General features: G+C 41.7%; 1 protein-coding gene across 4 annotated transcripts in view; it reads left to right on the top strand.

Annotated features, from left to right (window-relative positions):
* The window catches only part of ksr2 (kinase suppressor of ras 2), a 197,218-nt gene that overhangs the window by 164,322 nt on the left and 14,413 nt on the right, over positions 1-18,483 (top strand). For 2 of the 4 annotated variants that reach the window (XM_055920367.1, XM_055920365.1), the window contains 4 exons: positions 1,379-1,512; positions 7,748-7,882; positions 10,427-10,556; positions 11,367-11,720. In XM_055920367.1, the coding sequence (XP_055776342.1) occupies positions 1,379-1,512; positions 7,748-7,882; positions 10,427-10,556; positions 11,367-11,513 (546 nt within the window). In that variant the 3' untranslated portion in view covers positions 11,514-11,720. Of the gene's footprint in view, positions 1-1,378; positions 1,513-7,747; positions 7,883-10,426; positions 10,557-11,366; positions 11,721-11,778; positions 17,217-18,483 lie in introns of those variants that run through there. The other 2 variants (XR_008759197.1, XM_055920366.1) reach the window with 2 other exon arrangements.

Genomic DNA, 18,483 nt, shown 5'->3' with positions numbered 1-18,483 from the left:
GCCCACCCTAATTACACCATGGCCTAACCAAAATAGAGAATAAAAACCTCTCTATGGCCAGGGCGTGATAGTTGTCCTTAATTTGCTATTAAAGTTATCAACTAAATCATCACAAAAGGAAGGCAGAATAGGTGATGGAGTATTGTTCATACACCCAATAAAATCTGTAGCAACTTCAGAGGTAAGATAGCATTTCTTAATAATGTGTTCAGTATTACCCTGTGCTATGGGCAACAAGGTATTACAAAATACACAGTGGTGATTAGATAAAGCAACATAAACAATAGAGGATATGTCAATAGAAAGGCCCTTTGGTAATAATCAGGTCCAGAGCATGGCCGCGGTTATGAGTGGGCCCAGTTACATGTTGGATAAAGTCCATAGAGCTCAAAATATTCAAAAGTTCAATGGCCTTGGGGTCAGTCTCCTTGTCAACATGAATATTAAAATCACCCAACACAATGATTTTATCATAGTTCTCAAGGACAATAGACAATAGTTCAGAGAAATCAGTAAAGAAAGTAGGGCAGTGCTTTGGTGGCCTATACAAGGTTATGGCCAGCACTGGTGGCTGACATTTAAACAGTATAGCATGATGCTCAAAAGACCCAAAGTTGCCAAATGAAATGTCCTTACATTAATAATAATAGAGGCTGTCCGAAAAAAGCGACACTACAGTCTGAAGACAGCCATGTTTCCGTGAGAAACATGCAATTAACTTTGCGCTTAGTAATGAGGTCTTTCACAAGAAAGATGTTACTATTGATTGCTCTAACATTTAAAAGTGTCTGGGGCATCTGCCTAGAGGTAACCAATTGAATAACAACCAAATTATTAGCGTCTCCAATCTATCAGAATGGTAGGAGATGACAGTTTGTGTAAACTCATTAGAAGGCGGAGTTAAAGGAACATAAATTAGCTTACTTACAATAACCATAGTTGACATGGATTGTGTATGTATGACATCCAGCTAACTTGACACAACTGTGGGAAGCATTGGAGTCAACATGGGCCGGCATCCCTGTGGAACGCTTTCGACACCTTGTAGAGTCCATGCCGTGACTAATTGAGGCTGTTCTGAGGGCAAAATGGGGGGATAGGTGCAACTAAATGTTAGGAAGGTGTTCCTAATGATTGGTATACTCTGTGTATATGGTTTATACGTAACATCATGAATAGTGTTTCAACGTTATGTGTAGCACAGCATGGTCAATACATGTCATAGAGACTGTGGTTGGAATGAGATCAATCAAGCAACTTCAGTCAGGTTTATTGTGACATTGGTCACAAAATTCTTTACAGTGACTCAACCTAGACTCCTATGAGTTATATTGTTTGTGTTTGTTTGTTTATTTGTTTGTGTTTGTATTGTTTTAAGGGGATGGGCTATCTCCACGCCAAGGGGATCCTACACAAGGATATGAAGTCCAAGAATGTCTTCTACGACAATGGCAAAGTGGTCATCACCGACTTCGGACTTTTCACCATATCTGGGGTTCTGCAAGCTGGCAGGTGCGTAGCTACTGTTGTACTCCATTTATTTATTCTTTGGGTTCAACTAAGATCTCCCTCAGAAAAGTGATTTTTTATCTGAAGGGACTTCCTGGTTAAAAAAGGATACATAAAAAACTAAAAATCAGCACTAAACCACACAGGGAGGCACATCGTTAGTAACCCCTACTGTTGTGACAGTTATTATATTGCAGTGATGATTATACTCTTTAGTGGCTCATTGGTCAGTATTAACCAGAAAATTTTATGGATTGGTGCTAATCTCTTTTTAATTTTTTCTCCCTGAGAGTGATTCAAGTCTATCTTGGCTGCTACCGCTGTGCTGAAATGACTGCTCACTGACATGGCTTGTCCCTGAAATGCCAACAGCCACAACTTTCACACAGCAAGGAATACTAATCCAACTTAGACATAAAACTATATAAGCAGCAAGGAAATGTAATAAATCTTAGATCTAGAAATGGAGCAACTCAACAGGTTATCAACGTGTTGTGTGTGTGTGTGTGTGTGTCTGTGTGTGTGCATGCTTTTGTGTGTGTGTGTCTGGGTGTTTTGTTCTCTATGCAGTACGTTTATGTGTCTATAGATTTTGATTGACATGTATGTTGAGATAACTGCTATACTTGACTGGATCTGATTTGTCATAATGGATTTTTGTATTGATTTAATTGCGACATCAATTAAAAATATCTAGCAGTAGGTGTGAGATGCTTTCCAGCTAATGAATGTGAGAGGATTACACATGCTTTGTACTACTAATTATTATAATCAAAAAAGATGTTGATTATATAACTGACTTGCATAGTGTGTTTTCAACAAGTTCGCACAACACAGTTTAACCCTGGGGTTGCGGAGGAGTGCATTGCATCACCATGGATGGAAGAGTATAGGTGATGAACAATAGTTGTTGATGTAAAATGAAGATGGATGGTTTCATAATGGCATTCTTATCAGCTCATTAAAACCATAAGCCTCTTTCAAACTAGATGCTGAGGAGTTGCTGTAGACAGACAGTTATGCAATGCATTGAAATGATGCAACATGTACCTAGATCTTATCCTGTCTATTGTTCGTTCCCAGTGTAGCTAGCTCCCATTTCAGGTTTGCTGTGAAATCAATACTTTGTATAGTGAACATCTCCCACGACTAGACACAAGCAGAGAGCCATAGAGCATTCTGTTTATGGACAAAGGCACACTAAGAATACTAAAGATTCTAAAAAATAACATTTAAAGATTCTAAGATTTGTAAAGACTTTGTGAATCACTCTGCGCATTGTGTTAGGATGGTTTTCAGGAACTGTTGGTACCGCAATGCAGAACAAAGAGAAAACCTGGAGATGGTTGTTTTAGTATTTCCTCTTGTGCTAGTTGACTTGCAGTGTACAGTTGTAGCCAAAGTTTTGAGAATGACACAAATATTAATTTTCACAGTCTGCTGCCTCAGTTTGTATGATGGCAATTTGCATATACTCCAGAATGTTATGAAGAATGATCAGATGAATTGCAATTAATTGCAAAGTCCCTGTTTGCCATGCAAATGAACTGAATCCCCCCAAAACATTTCCACTGCATTTCAGCCATGCCACAAAAGGACCAGCTGACATCATGTCAGTGATTCTCTCGTTAACACATGTGTGAGTGTTGACGAGGACAAGGCTGGAGATCACTCTGTCATGCTGATTGAGTTCGAATAACAGACTGGAAGCTTCAAAGGGAGGGTGGTGCTTGGAATCATTGTTCTTCCTCTGTGAACCATGGTTACCTGCAAGGAAACACGTGCCGTCATCATTGCTTTGCACAAAAAGGGCTTCACAGGCAAGGATATTGCTGCCAGTAAGATTGCACCTAAATCAACCATTTATTGGATCATCAAGAACTTCAAGGAGAGCGGTTCAATTGTTGTGAAGAAGGCTTCAGGGCGCCCAAGAAAATCCAGCAAGCGCCAGGACTGTCTCCTAAAGTTGATTCAGCTGTAGGGTCGGGGCACCACCAGTACAGAGCTTGCTCAGGAATGGCAGCAGGCAGGTGTTTGTGCATCTGCACGCACAGTGAGGCTAATAATTTTGAAGGATGGGCTGGTGTCAAGAAGTGCAACAAAGAAGCCACTTCTCTCCAGGAAAAACATCAGGGACAGACTGATATTCTGCAAAAGGTACAGAGATTGGACTGCTGAGGACTGGGGTAAAGTCATTTTCTCTGATGAATCCCCTTTCCGATTGTTTGGGGCATCCGGTAAAAAGCTTGTCCGGAGAAGGCAAGGTGAGCGCTACCATCAGTCCTGTGTCATAACATTTACATTTACATTTACATATAACAACAGTAACAGTAATCCCGAGACCATTCATTTGTGGGGTTACTTCTTAGCCAAGGGAGTGGGCTCACTCACGATTTTGCCTAAGAACACAGCCATGAATAAAGAATGGTACCAACACATCCCCTGAGAGCAACTTCTCCCAACCATCCAGGAACAGTTTGGTGACGAACAATGCCTTTTCCAGCATGATGGAGCACCTTGCCATAAGGCAAAAGTGATAACTAAGTGGCTCGGGGAACAAAACATCGATATTTTGTTTCCATGAACAGGAAACTCCCCAGACCTTAATCCCATCGAGAACTGGTCAATCCTCAAGAGGCGGGTGGACAAACAAAAACCCACAAATTCTGACAAACTCCAAGCATTGATTATGCAAGAATGAGCTGCCATCAGTCAGGATGTGGCCCAGAAGTGAATTGACAGCATGCCAGGGCGGATTGCAGAGGTCTTGAGAAAGAAGGGTCAACGATGCAAATATTGACTCTTTGCATCAACTTCATGTAATTGTCAATAAAAGCCTTTGACACTTATGAAATGCTTGTAATTATACTTCAGTATTCCATAGTAACATCTGACAAAAATATCTGAAGCAGCAAACTTTGTGGAAATTAATATTTGTGTCATTGTCAAAACTTTTGGCCACGACTGCAGAATGTTTTCAATAGCCTCTATGAAATCACTGCCTGCTAATGCTCACAATGGCCACAATAGGGCCTACAATTTTTCCGGTTATCGTTTGACGTTCTTGGCATCTCTCAGTGGATAAAGAAAGCAAAAAAACATGTTTTTGTTGCTGTTTTTAGATGGTACACCCACCACCTGGCTTCTTACTGCACACTCATTGGACCTTTTGTATTGTCATAAATACCCAGAACCCTCTCTTTTCAACGTTAAATACATTTCTGAGAACAGATATCTTGGTGTGACGTGGGTAGCATCACTCGAGCCTCAGTCAGTTCTGTGAATTGTTTGTGTTGTTGTTAATTTACTTATTTCTGCCTAAATGTTTTAATTGGACGGCAAAATGCCTAGCTAATTAGTAGGACTGACAGAATGACAAGACAAGCATTTATCGACCGCCCCACTCTGAGCAGGAACATTATGTTCAATTCAATTCAATGAACTTCATCATCTGAACAACATGGCTGTTTGCCATAGCAGAGGAGGGGAGAGCATTGAGAAGCTGTACAAACAATCATGTCCCTGAATATTATCCTGCATACGCTGAGTGTACAAAACACGCCTGGCACCTACTACCATACCCTGTTCAAAGGCACTTATAAATCTCTTGCCTTGCCCATTCATCATCTTAATGGCATACATACAGTGCATTCAGAAACTATTCAGACCCCTTGACTTTTTCCACATTTTGTTATGTTACACCCGTATTCTATAAAATTGATTAAATTACATTTTTTACTCATCAATCTACACACATTAAATACCCCATAATGACAAAGTGAAAAAAAAAAAATCTATTTTTTTCTGAAATGTATTTAAAAAAAAACTGAAATACCTCATTTACATAAGTATTCAGACCCTTTGCTATGAGACTCAAAATTGCATTCTGTTTCCATTGATAATTTTTTAGATTTTTCTACAACTTGATTGGAGTCCACCTAATTGATTGGACATTATTTGGAAAGGCACACCTGTCTACATAAGGTCCCACAGTTGACAGTGCATGTCAGAGCAAAAACAAAGCCATGAGGTTGAAGGAATTGTCCGTAGAGCTCAGAGACAGGATTGTGTCGAGGCACAGATCTGGGGAACAGTCCCGAAACATCTCTGCAGCATTGAAGGTGCCCAAAAACACAGTGGCTCCATCATTCTTAAATGGAAGAAGTTTGGAAGAACCAAGACTCTTCCTAGATCTGGCCGCCCAGCAAAACTGAGCAATCGGGGGAGAAGGGCCTTGGTCAGGGAGGTGACCAAGAACCTGATGTTCACTCTGATAGAGTTCCTCCAGAGTTCCTCTGTGGAGATGGGAGAACCTTCCTGCAGCACTCCACCAATCAAGCCTTTATGGTAGAGTGGCCAGACGGGAGCCCACCTGGAGTGTGCCAAAAGGCACCTAAAGGATTCTCAGACCATGATAAACAAGATTCTCTGGTCTGATGAAACCAAGATTTAACTCTGTGGCCTGAGTGCCAAGCGACACGTCTGGAGGAAACCTGGCACCATACCTGGCGATAGAAAAACATCTATTGGTTCATTTTATGCTGTATCTTTTATTTTGTTGTGCCGCAAATCACGCTCTTTACGTCAATATTTTTTATCAATTGGATAATGCTTTGTGTTCTTCCGAACGTGCCATGGCAGCATCATGCTGTGGGGATGTTTTTCAGTGGCAGGGACTGGGAGACTAGTCAGGATCAAGGGAAAGATGAACCGAGCAAAGTACAGAGAGATCCTTGATGAAAACCTGCCCCAGAGTGCTCAGGACCTCAGACTGGGGCGAAGGTTCACCTTCCAACAGGACAACGGCCCTAAGCACACAGCCAAAACAACGCAGGAGTGGCTTCGGGATAATTCTCTAAATGTGCTTGAGTGGCCCAGCCAGAGCCCAGACTAGAACCTGATCGAACATCTCTGGAGAGACCTGAAAATAGCTGTGCAGCAACGCTACCCATCCAACCTGACAGAGCTTGAGAGGATCTGCAGAGAAGAATGGGAGAAACTCCCCAGATACAGGTGTGCCAAGCTTGTAGCGTCATACCCAAGAAGACTTGAGGCTGTCTTCGCTGCCAAAGGTGCTTCAACAAAGTACTGAGTAAAGGGTCGGAATACTTATGTAATTTCTAAAACCCTGTTTTTGCTTTGTCATTATGAGGTATTGTGTGTAGATTTATGAGGGGGAAAAAATGATTTAATACATTTTAGAATAAGGATGTAACGTAACGTGGAAAAAGTCAAGGGGTCTGAATACATTCCGATTATACTGTACACAATCCATGTCTCAATTGTCTCAAGGCTTAACAATCCTTCTTTAACCTGTCTCCTCCCATTCATCTACACTGATTGAAGTGGATTTAACAAGTGACATCAATAAAGGATCATAGCTTCACCTGGTCAGCCTATATCATGGAAAGAGCAGGTGTTCATAATGTTTTGTACACTCAGTGTATATCTCCATTATAGAATAGAGAACAGAATAGAATAGATAGAGTTATAATAGAATAGAATAGACATTAGAGTTAGAATATCATCAGATTCAGTTGGGAGTTAAATTAAACCATAGGCTTTATGACTCAACGGATTGTTAACTGTCATCATGACAATACTGTTACTATGAATACTCATGGGCTAGACTGGACAAATACAGTACCATTGGATGGACATACCCACACCAGTTCTCTACTGTGTTGTGTTATAGAGCTGGCAGTGTGCCTGTCTGAGTGAGCACTCAGGATGCATTTTGAAGTAGTTGTGAATGTCATAATGATAGAGGGAGAGAGACAGCAAGAGGGAGGGAGAGAGAAAGAGAGAGGGAGATAGGCAGTTTGGAACATAGTGGAGACAGAGTGGAGAGATTGACTGAGTCATCAGGAATTAGAATTTCTAATGGGGTTTGATTGCATCCAGGATTTTTCAGTCAGGGTTCGTTTGGACTAACGGGTGAGGAAGGAAAGGACAGATTCAACCTTGAGACAAAATGCTACTTTAATTCCATTCGATGTTTCCCAGTGTCTGAATGAACTATAAGCAGTTATTCTGTATTTAAATCAAAATTACATGGCACAAAAATGTAACACAGAAATGTTTAAACATTTGACTACAACTTCTGTGGAGGGATGAAATGTGGAAATCCTGAACAATTAGAAAAGGAAAATGGCCGTCCTAAACGTTGAGATAAATATGAACAATCATCACACATCACATCACAGAATTCAGACTGTGTCCTGTCTCTTTTCTGTAGCCGTAGAGAGGACAAACTGAGAATCCCCAGTGGATGGCTTTGTCACCTGGCCCCTGAAATAGTCTCTCAGCTCTCCCCTGAAACAGAGGAGGACAAGCTGCCTTTCTCCAAACAGTCAGATGTCTTTGCTTTCGGGTGAGTACAGCTACATCTCAAATGGCACACTATTCCCTATTTAGTATACTACTCTTGACCAGGGCCCATAGCTCTTCTCTTTGTTCTGAGGAGTGTTTTAGGGGCCTCTTTACTCTGATGGTTTTTCCAGAGTCTCTGTCTTGTTTTCATTGGATTTTCAAGCATGATTTTATTGAATTGAATTCAATTGAATCAAATGTATCCCACAAGGGGAAATTGGATTTGACACCAGCAAGACACATACTATGATGATTTTTGTTTAGTTTTTTTAGGTCCTAATCCATCTCCTGGCTCCTCCCTGGATGTTGTGTTAAATCCTCTACAACAAAGCTTTCTTAGTGTCCAACAAGCTTTCTCTACCCTTAACCTTGTTCTGACCACCTCCAAAACAAAGATCATGTGGTTAGGTAAGAAGAATGCCCCTCTCCCCACAGATGTGATTACTACCTCTGAGGGTTTAGAGCTTGACCTCATACAAGTCCTGGAGAATGGGAGTATGGCAAGATGGTACACTGTCCTTCTCTCAGCACATCAAAGCTGCAGGCTAAAGTTAAATCTAGACTTGGTTTCCTCTATCGTAATCGCTCCTCTTTCACCCCAGCTGAAAACTAACCCTGATTCAGATGACCATCCTACCCATGCTAGATTACGGAGACATCATTTATAGATCTGCAGGTAAGGGTGCTCTCAAGAGGCTAGATGTTCTTTACCATTGGGCCATCAGATTTGCCACCAATGCTCCTTATAGGACACATCACTGCAATCTATACTCCTCTGTAAACTGGTCATCTCTGTATACCCGTCGCAAGACCCACTGTTTGATGCTTATTTATAAAACCCTCCCAGGAGTCTTTCCTCCCCCTATCTGAGATACCTACTGCAGCCCTCATCCTCCACATACAACGCCAGTCACATTCTGTTAAAGGTCCCCAAAGCACACACATTCCTGGGTCGCTCGTCTATTCAGTTCGCTGCAGTTAGCGACTGGAACGAGCTGCAACAAACACTCAAACTGAACAGTTTTATCTCAATCTCTTCATTCAAGACTCAATCATGGACACTCTTACTGACAGTTGTGGCTGCTTTGCGTGATGTATTGTTGTCTCTACCTTCTTGCCCTTTGCGCTGTTGTCTGTGCCCAATAATATTTGTACCATGTTTTGTGCTGCTACCATGTTTTGTTGCTACCATGTTGTTGTCATGTTGTGTTGCTACCATGCTGTGTTGTCGTGTGTTGCTGCCTTGCTATGTTGATGTCTTAGGTCTGTCTTTATGTAGTGTTGTGTTGTCTCTCTTGTTGTGATGTGTGTTTTGTCCTATATTTAATATATATATATTTTAAATCCCAGCCCCCGTCCCCACAGGAGGCCTTTTGCCTTTTGGTAAGGCCGCCTTTGTGTAAATAAGAATTTGTTCTTAACTGACTTGCCTAGTTAAATAAAGTTAAATAAAAATAAATAAAAATCCATCTTCCCTCCCAAATCATGTATGGAATGGTTATAATAACCAAGCCCAGGAGTCTTTCCAGGCCACCTGTCTGACAAGGAACAACTCTGGTATCCTAGTTCTAACACTCCATGCTCCAGGTCAGCCTTTCCATTTATGTTTTTTTTTTCATCGTCTGTGATCGTCACAGATGCATTTGCGTGGCTGGACCCTGCTCTGTTGACTCCTAACACAATTACATTTTCAGATGCCCTCCCATATGGAGGGACTGTCACTGAATCAGTCTGAGGGGGACGGATGCAGCATTCACACACGCTGGATGAGTCCCAAATGGCACCCTATTACCTATATAGACCAGAGCCCTATGGGAATAAAGGGAGTAGGGTGGCATTTGGGATGCATCCACTGTCCAGCTGGTCTGTTGGTGCCTTAGTGTTACCTAGCGGTGACCCCTGAAGCTGTTTTACATATTCAACAATCCTCCATGTGTTTTTCTGTCTTGCCCCGAATGCTATTTTTATGCTACTCAAACCCGGGTCGTTGACATGGCAGTGGAAAAAAAATGGCTGCTCATAATGCTAAGAGAGGATGCTGTGACGATGTTGATGACGTATGATAATGTGTTAATGGACTGTTTATCAGACCGTTTACATCTAACAGGTTTGATATAAAGTTAGTTCCTCAGCATTGAAGGGTTGTTTCTTTAAAGAAAGCAAACTTGTGGTCTGTCTGTCAGACTCATTGTGGGGGCTTCTGGAGCTTTTAAATGGATTCAGACAACCACAACAGACATACAGTATAGAAATCCACGTTTAGATATTCAACTTGGTGTGATACCCCTTGTGTGTGAACATCTGTTGTAGTATTTTTGGAATAATGTCAACATTATAGGAAAACATTACATGCATACATCCAATCTCTCTGAGCAGGTGCTGGATATATATTTTTTAGAAGAGACGCGGCACCCCACATGGTATTCTACCATGTGGATTTATCTGTGACAAAGTTAAATGCACAATGCCATCATTTCCATTTTGTAAACCATGGGATATTTCATACATCCGCTCCAACTGATTCCCCCCTGTACTGTCCCTGCAGCACTATCTGGTACGAGTTGCATGCACGTGAGTGGCCTTACAAGAACCAGCCAGCAGAGGTTATCATCTGGCAGGTGGGCAGTGGGATGAAGCCCAACCTCACACAGATCGGCATGGGCAAAGAGGTATCGGTGAGTGTTCCTCATATACAGTAAATTGGTTGGACCACACTTCAGGTAGAAGTCGCTCAGTAGTTGTAGGTGTACATATTGTATGTCTATTGGCAAAGAGTTATCGCTGAGTGGTGTTCTTCGTAATACTGCACTGTTGACTGTTTTTCTTCACAGAGCGAAGCACCACACCTGGTTGTTTTTATGTGTGATCTGCATACTTATTTATTTGTATTTATTATGGATCCCCATTAGCTGCCAATGCAGCAGCTACTCTTCCTGGGGTCCAGCAAAATTAAGGCAGTTTATACAATTTAAAAAAAACATTACAATACATTCACAGATTTAACAACACACTGTGTGCTCTCAGGCCCCTGCTTCACCACTACTACATAGCTACAGTACTAAATCCAGGTGTATGTATAGTGTGTGTGTGTGTGTGTGTGTGTGTGTGTGTGTGTGTGTGTGTGTGTGTGTGTGTGTGTGTGTGTGTGTGTGTGTGTGTGTGTGTGTGTGTTGCTTATTAATTCCCAGGTGTTCAGAATGAGCATCTTCGTTCCTGGAATTTTCTTAGAATAAGACTAAATTATCATGTACACCTGTCTAGGCGATCTGGGATGTTTTTGAGTTTTCTGTTGGCTGCTGTTTAGTTATTTGTGTTTTCTGAACCACTCCACACAAGAAGTTCTCTCACAGGGAAGAATACAGTTATCTGAGTCTGGTGGCATTCATCAATTTGTCCAGTTACACTTGTGGCTCTTTCGCTCCAGTGTTTCCTTTATCGACCTGGGTCTCTAAAGGGGAGTCTGTTCTGTCTCTTTCTCTCTCCAGGACATCCTGCTCTTTTGCTGGGCGTTCGAGCAGGATGAAAGGCCCAGCTTCTCCAAGCTGGTGGATCTGCTGGAAAAGTTGCCAAAACGGAACCGTCGCCTTTCCCACCCAGGGCACTTCTGGAAGTCAGCTGAGTATGTCAAATGAGATAGACGCTAAACTACAACACCTACCACTCACAAAACCACAACTCCCTTAGAGTGCACTGAATCCAAATACCAATCAATGAGTAAAACTGTCTAGACTACAGTATGTATCCTCATGGAGTGTGTGTGTGTGTGTGTGTGTGTGTGTGTGTGTGTGTGTGTGTGTGTGTGTGTGTGTGTGTGTGTGTGTGTGTGTGTGTGTGTGTGTGTGTGTGTGTGTGTGTGTGTGTGTGTGTGTGTGTGTGTGTGTGTGTGTGTAAGAATAGGTGCAGTTGACCAAGACCCCCTGAATCTAGACTTCTCAACATCCTCTGAAATCACATTTTTGGTTTATTGTTTAATCACATGGAATATATGTTTTATTTGATTATTCGATTGACCTGTTCAGTTTGTTTGTTAGCTTATTTATTTTGTCTTTTTCTCAATGTCATGTTTTTTTGTGTCATGATTCACTTAATTATCTATGGAAAATGCATTTTTATGAACAAATGTGTGTTTTGTGTTTTCTTTTCGGACTGAAATTGTTTTCATAATGAAAGTAATTATTTTACGAATTGTGAAATGTACATTTTTAAGTCATTGTCTTGCCATTTCCCTTGTATGTCAACTGTCTCTGTCATGTGTTTGACCCTGGTTACCTCATGGTCTCTCATGTGTTTGACCCTGGTTACCTCATGGTCTCTCATGTGTTTGACCCTGGTTACCTCATGGTCTCTCATGTGTTTGACCCTGGTTACCTCATGGTCTCTCATGTGTGAATGTCTACATGTTTGTGTTTTCTACGTTTACTCAAAGCTTTTGTCTTATAGGCATTATTTACTATTGAATGTGATCCCTACTGCCAATTGTAGGGCTGGATGATGGTACAGTACCTTGGTAGGAAACTGTTCTCCAATTGGCCTGTGCTTTGATTATCAGCTGTGAACACTGTTGAGCATGCATCAAAAAATGGCATCCTGTTCCATACATGGTGCGCTACTAAGGTCAAAAGTAGTGCACTAGATAGGGAATAGAATGTGAGCTGTTTAAACAACAGCCTTTTTTCCAAACTGTGCCCTTTGGCTGTTGGTTCAATCAGTAGCGCCTACACTGACTGACTAGAAGTCTCTCACTCCAATGTGAAAACGCTGACACTTGAAATGTATCTCATTACAGTACCTACTATGAACTTGCTTAAACACCTTGGAGAATTGCTGTTACTGAGCCCATGGGGAAATAGGTGTATAGTGGTTACTTTATTGTTTTAAAGTGGACGAGGGTAATCACAGATGTACAGCTAGCTAAGCTCACTATTTACCTCCATTAATTATGACACAATCGATTTACTTCAGGAATTCGTCAGCCCTATAATTGACAAAGCACTTTCTGAACAGACACCATGATACAGTATATTCTAGTAACATGACTGTGTCCATGACCTGGCCATTTGTGTAATATATTTCACTACGATATTTTAAATATAGCTAGCTAGAGCCCAGTCAGACTGAATGATATCATTATGGATGGAAAGAAGTGTCTCAGTAAGAACTGTATAGCAACTGCTTTGCAGTCTGTACAGCCATGTCTTATATAGATGCAGACAAACCAGTCCTGTATATAGCCATTTCTACTACACTATATTATACAGTTTCCAACAGTGTTGGAAATGCATACAAACAATTTGCTGCTGTTTTTTTGGAGTACATCTGTCTATTTTGGATTTGCTGGGATTCCGATATTGTACGTGGTAATTTATATTTGTACTGTTTACAACTTCTAAGTGCATGAAATGGACTATAAAGGATCTATTCTTGTTACTCCTTCAACTTTATGGGGTGGCAGGCAGGTAGCCTAGTGGTTAGAACAATGGGTCAGTAACCGAAAGGTCGCTGGCTCGAATCCCCGCGCTGACATGGTAAACGTCTGTCGTTCTGCCCCTGAGCAAGGCAGTTAACCCACTGTTCCCCGGGCGCCGAAGACATGAATGTTGATTATGGCAGCCCCCCGCACCTCTCTGATTCAGAGGGGTTGGGTTAAATGCAGAAGACACATTTCAGTTGTACAACTGATCACTGGGGTATTTTCTGATTGACCTGTTGTAAGCATAGGGCCGTCAAACGATACGGATACAATAGTTATACTGCTGGCTTTGCAAAAAGGAAACGTTAAAAAAGGATGTTTAAGAGAATGATTGTAATATTACGTTTATACATTATAATAGCCTATCGTGAAGAGGAATAACAGATTGTGCTCAATTCGACAAGAATCTGACCAGAAAACGATTCAACATTTAGTGTCAAGTGTACATAACAGATTATAGACCTACAATCTTTATCATCAGTTGCTGTAAATCAATATTACGGAAGCACTTTATAAAAACTCCACGTAATAATGCATTTATAAGGAATTTTAACATAATTTATTCATAATGTATTAATCATTACTTCCACATTTGTAAATGTTATTAACCTATTTATTCACACATTTATAAACAACTTTTAAAGTATTTCATAATGATTTATAAGATCATTCAAAATATGTTTAATATCGGTCCTTATAAGCATTTACTAATCATTAGTTAAGTCTTTTTTTATAAATACTTAATAAACGTTTTGCATGGCTAGTGTAATTTCCATCAAAAAGATGGACATGCCATTGAGAGACATTCCAGCAGTACCTGGTGCTCCTTAGGGTCTCAAAATGTCCCCTAGAACACATCAATGGTTAAAAAATCACACAATACAGAGGATGGTTAAGAAAATATATTGGACATGTTATTCCAAAACAGTCACACTGTTGTAATAGTGTGATGTGGAACTTCAGAGTAAAATAACGTCTTTAGTCCGAAAGTGCTAACATAAGCGTTTCTTGGCCGTGACTTTTCTACCAAAACCAAAGTGTGAATTTCAGTCTCTCCTTAGAGAAGTCTAATCTCGGTTAACCCAGAACTAAAATTGCATGTAATTTGGTCAGAAATTGGGAGAACTACTGCTGCTCGTTATCCTACACATTCCATCCCGTTGTCACAGATTCCTCAGTGCAGGACCTGTCTACGAGAGATTAAGATTAGTCAATAGACTGTTTGCAAATATCTGTATACATTATTTGTCTTAACTATCCCATTACCTTACTACCTTTAAAGGTCCAGTAAATGTGCCGCCAGACGAAGCCATGTGTGAAAATAGTGCAGTTAAAAGGCTAACGCACTGCCTCCCGAGTGTCGCAGCTGTCTAAGGCACTGCATCGCAGTGCTAGAGGCATTACTACAGGCCCGGGTTCATTCCCGGGAGTACTCAATTGTCATACCCTTGATGCAGTGGCGGTTCTAGCTTGTATGGCTCCCTGGGCTCCCTGGGCTTCAGCGCGCCCCGCCAACAAACAAAAAAAAGCACCATTCCACACTAACTGTAGTTTTTATTCACACATTTGGAACAACACAAATAAATAATAATAACATTTGAGATTATATAAATATACAAATATATAGACAAATAAGACTCATAAATATCAAAAAGAAGTAACAAAGATAAATAGAAACAAATTTGTGTTGATTTGGCACTCGAGCATCAATACATTACCCATCCCCCAACACTGTCAACCAAGAGTCAAGACTAAACCAATTCACCTTGGTGGTGTGCAGACTGGTTTTATATTATCCTAAACGATTTCGCACAAACCAGAAAAGAATGCAACAGTATGGCTGTGAAACTATATATTCACAGTATTATGAATGAATTGTGGTTTATTTGGTAGCATTTCATAGAGTGATTTTACTAATTGCATTAGTAGTGTACAAAGTTAGATGTGCGCTATTTGATAGATTCCCCCGCTCTCGCTCCCCCACCTCGGGCTTCCAGTGGGGAGATCTGAGGTCAACCTACACCCGCATCCCTCCCCATCTCGTACTTCTGAGTGGGAGACCTTCCCAGGAAGTAAGTAGCCTGCCTAGCTCACAAACTAGAATCAGTGCGCCCACTCCGACAAGGTTAATTGACCCACAGTCCCACACAGTGACATGATATCATTGATGTGACGTGCAAATGAGCAATAGAAAACCGATCTCGCAAATGTCACCAATCCGAATTTTTGTGTGTGGGCGACTCGTGCCGCCTCCGGCAAGATGCCACCCTGTGCGGCTGCCCATGTCGCCTATACCTCAATCCGCCACTGCCCTGACTCAAGTAAAAGTGAAAGTCACACAGTAAAATTCTACTTAAGTAAAAGTCTGAAAGTATTTGTTTTTAAATATACTGAAGTATCAAAAGTAAATGTAATTGCTAAAATATACTTAATTATCAAAAGTAAAAGTATAAATAATTTCAAATTCCTTATATGAAGCAAACCAGACGGCACCATTTTCTTGTTTTTTACATTTCCATATAGCCAGGGGCACGCTCCAACACAGACATCGTTTACAAACAAAGCATGTGTTTAGTGAGTCCGCTAGATTAGAGGCCATAGAGATGACCAGGGATGTCCTCTTGATAAATGCGTGAATTAGACAATTTTCTTGTCCTACTAAACATTCAAACTGTAACAAGTACTTTGGGGTGTCAAGGAAATTGTTTGGAGTAAAAAGTACATCATTTTCTTTAGGAATCAAATCAAATCAAACTGTATTTGTCACATGCGCCGAATACAAGTGTAGACCTTACTGTGAAATGCTTACTTACAAGCCCTTAACCAAAAGTGCAGTTTAAGAAAGAATATAGTGAAGTAAAAGTAAAAGTTGTCAAAAAAAAACGACTTAAGTAGTCCTTTCAAGTAGTTTTACTTAAGTACATTACACCACTGCCGGTGGGGCTTTACTTGTCTCATCGCGCTCTAGCAACTCCTTGTGGCGGGCCAGGTGCCTGCGGGCTGAACCCCGTCGCCACTTGACCAGGTTTTCCTCCGACACATTGGTGTGGCTGGCTTCCGGGTTAAGATGGAGGGTGTTAAGGAGCGCGGTTAGGCGGGTTATGTTTCGAAGAACTCATGACTGCACTTTCGCCTCTTCCGAGCCGTTTGGGAGTAGCAGCGACGAGACAAGATTGAAAATTGTGGAGGAAAAGCGGGGTATTTTTTTTGTTATAATCACTAAAGCACTGGAAGCATTTCTACTTGCAAATCATACATGTAACATTTCTACCACAATCACATATCAGTAGTAATGGAGGAATAAAAATCCACTAGAGAAAAACTGTTCGGTCAGGCCAGCTGTTGTTTGTAGGCTACATCTCCCTGCTACATCTCCCTGTTTTATGATTAGTTTGTGTTCGCAAGGTTGACAACATTAGCTCATTAACTCTTCGTTAAGTCTTTGCAACCGTTGCTTTTGTGAATAAAATGTTCCATATATTTCCTTTAACATCCTGTGTTGTGTGCTTATTATTTTACCATTGATAAGTTCTAGGCTATTTTGAGACCTTAAGGAGGATCAGGTACTGCTGGAATGTCCTCCAATGGCATGTCCATCTTTTTGTGAGAAATTACACTGGTCACTCAGAACATTTGTAAAGTATTTATAAAGTATAAATAGCCTACACTTTTGACAAGGTCACACAAAATACTTACCTAATGATCAGTAAACGGTTTGTAAGGACCTATATTAAACATCTTATGACTGGAGTAATGATTAATAAATGATGAATAAACTATTTACCAACCATTAGAAATGCTTTATTATGTGGAGATATTCTAAAGTGGTACCAATATTCCATGTGAACTAACTTAAGCAGTTTTGGTGTTGTCACGATCGTGTGGCGGATTAACGGACCAAAATGCAGCAGTTGGAAAATATGCCATCTTCTTTTATTTTAACACGAAGATGAACACGACACAAAAACACTTTAACAAAACAACAAAATAACAAAACGACCGTGAAGCTACAAACGTTGTGCACAAACATACAGGCTACTAACGTTCTTACATAGACAATTACCCACAATCAATGAGAGCCTATGGCTACCCTAAATAAGGCTCCCAATCAGAGACAACCGAAATCAGCTGTCTCTAATTGGGAACTCATTCAGGTAACCATAGACTCTCCTAGATAACTAACCAACATAGACAACTCTAGACATATACACTCAACACAAAACCATCTACTACACCCCATAACCCCTTTACCAAATAAACACCCAAAACCAACAAAACATAAACATTCCCCATGTCACACCCTGACCTAACTAAAATAATAAAGAAAACAAAGAATAATAAGGCCAGGGCGTGACATAACCCCCCCCTTGAGGCGCGAACTCCGGGCGCACCATACACAGTCTAGGGGAGGGTCTGGGTGGGCTCCCCTCCACGGTGGCGGCTCCGGCTCTGGTCGTAGTCCCCACGTCACCACAGTACCTAACCACCTCCTAGGCCTCCTCCAAACGACCCCCCTCCACATTAACCCCATTGTATTAAGGGGCAGTTCCGGACTAAGGGACAGCTCCGGACTAAGGTCCAGTACCAGGGTAAGGGGCAGTACCAGGATCAGGGGCAGTACCAGGGTAAGGGGCAGTACCAGGGTAAGGGGCAGCACCAGGGTAAGGGGCAGCTCCGGACTGAAGAATGGCAGCTCCGGACTGAGGGACTGCAGCTCCGGACTGAGGGATGGCCCATGGCTGGCTGACGGATCTGGCTGCTCATGGCTAGCTGACGGATCTGGCTGCTCATGGCTAGCTGACGGATCTGGCTGCTCATGGCTAGCTGACGGATCTGGCTGCTCATGGCTAGCTGACGGATCTGGCTGCTCATGGCTAGCTGACGGATCTGGCTGCTCATGGCTGGCTGACGGATCTGGCTGCTCATGGCTGGCTGACGGATCTGGCTGCTCATGGCTAGCTGACGGATCTGGCTGCTCATGGCTGGCTGACTGATCTGGCTGCTCCTGTCTGGTTGGCGGCTCTGGCAGATCCTGTCTGGTTGGCGGCTCTGGCAGATCCTGTCTGGTTGGCGGCTCTGGCAGATCCTGTCTGACGGACGGCTCTAGCGGCTCCTGTCTGGCTGGCGGCTCT

This window comes from Salvelinus fontinalis, chromosome 4 (genome assembly GCF_029448725.1).
Source record: "Salvelinus fontinalis isolate EN_2023a chromosome 4, ASM2944872v1, whole genome shotgun sequence".
Lineage (NCBI taxonomy): Eukaryota > Metazoa > Chordata > Actinopteri > Salmoniformes > Salmonidae > Salvelinus > Salvelinus fontinalis.
This window is presented reverse-complemented; position numbering and strand designations above follow the sequence as displayed.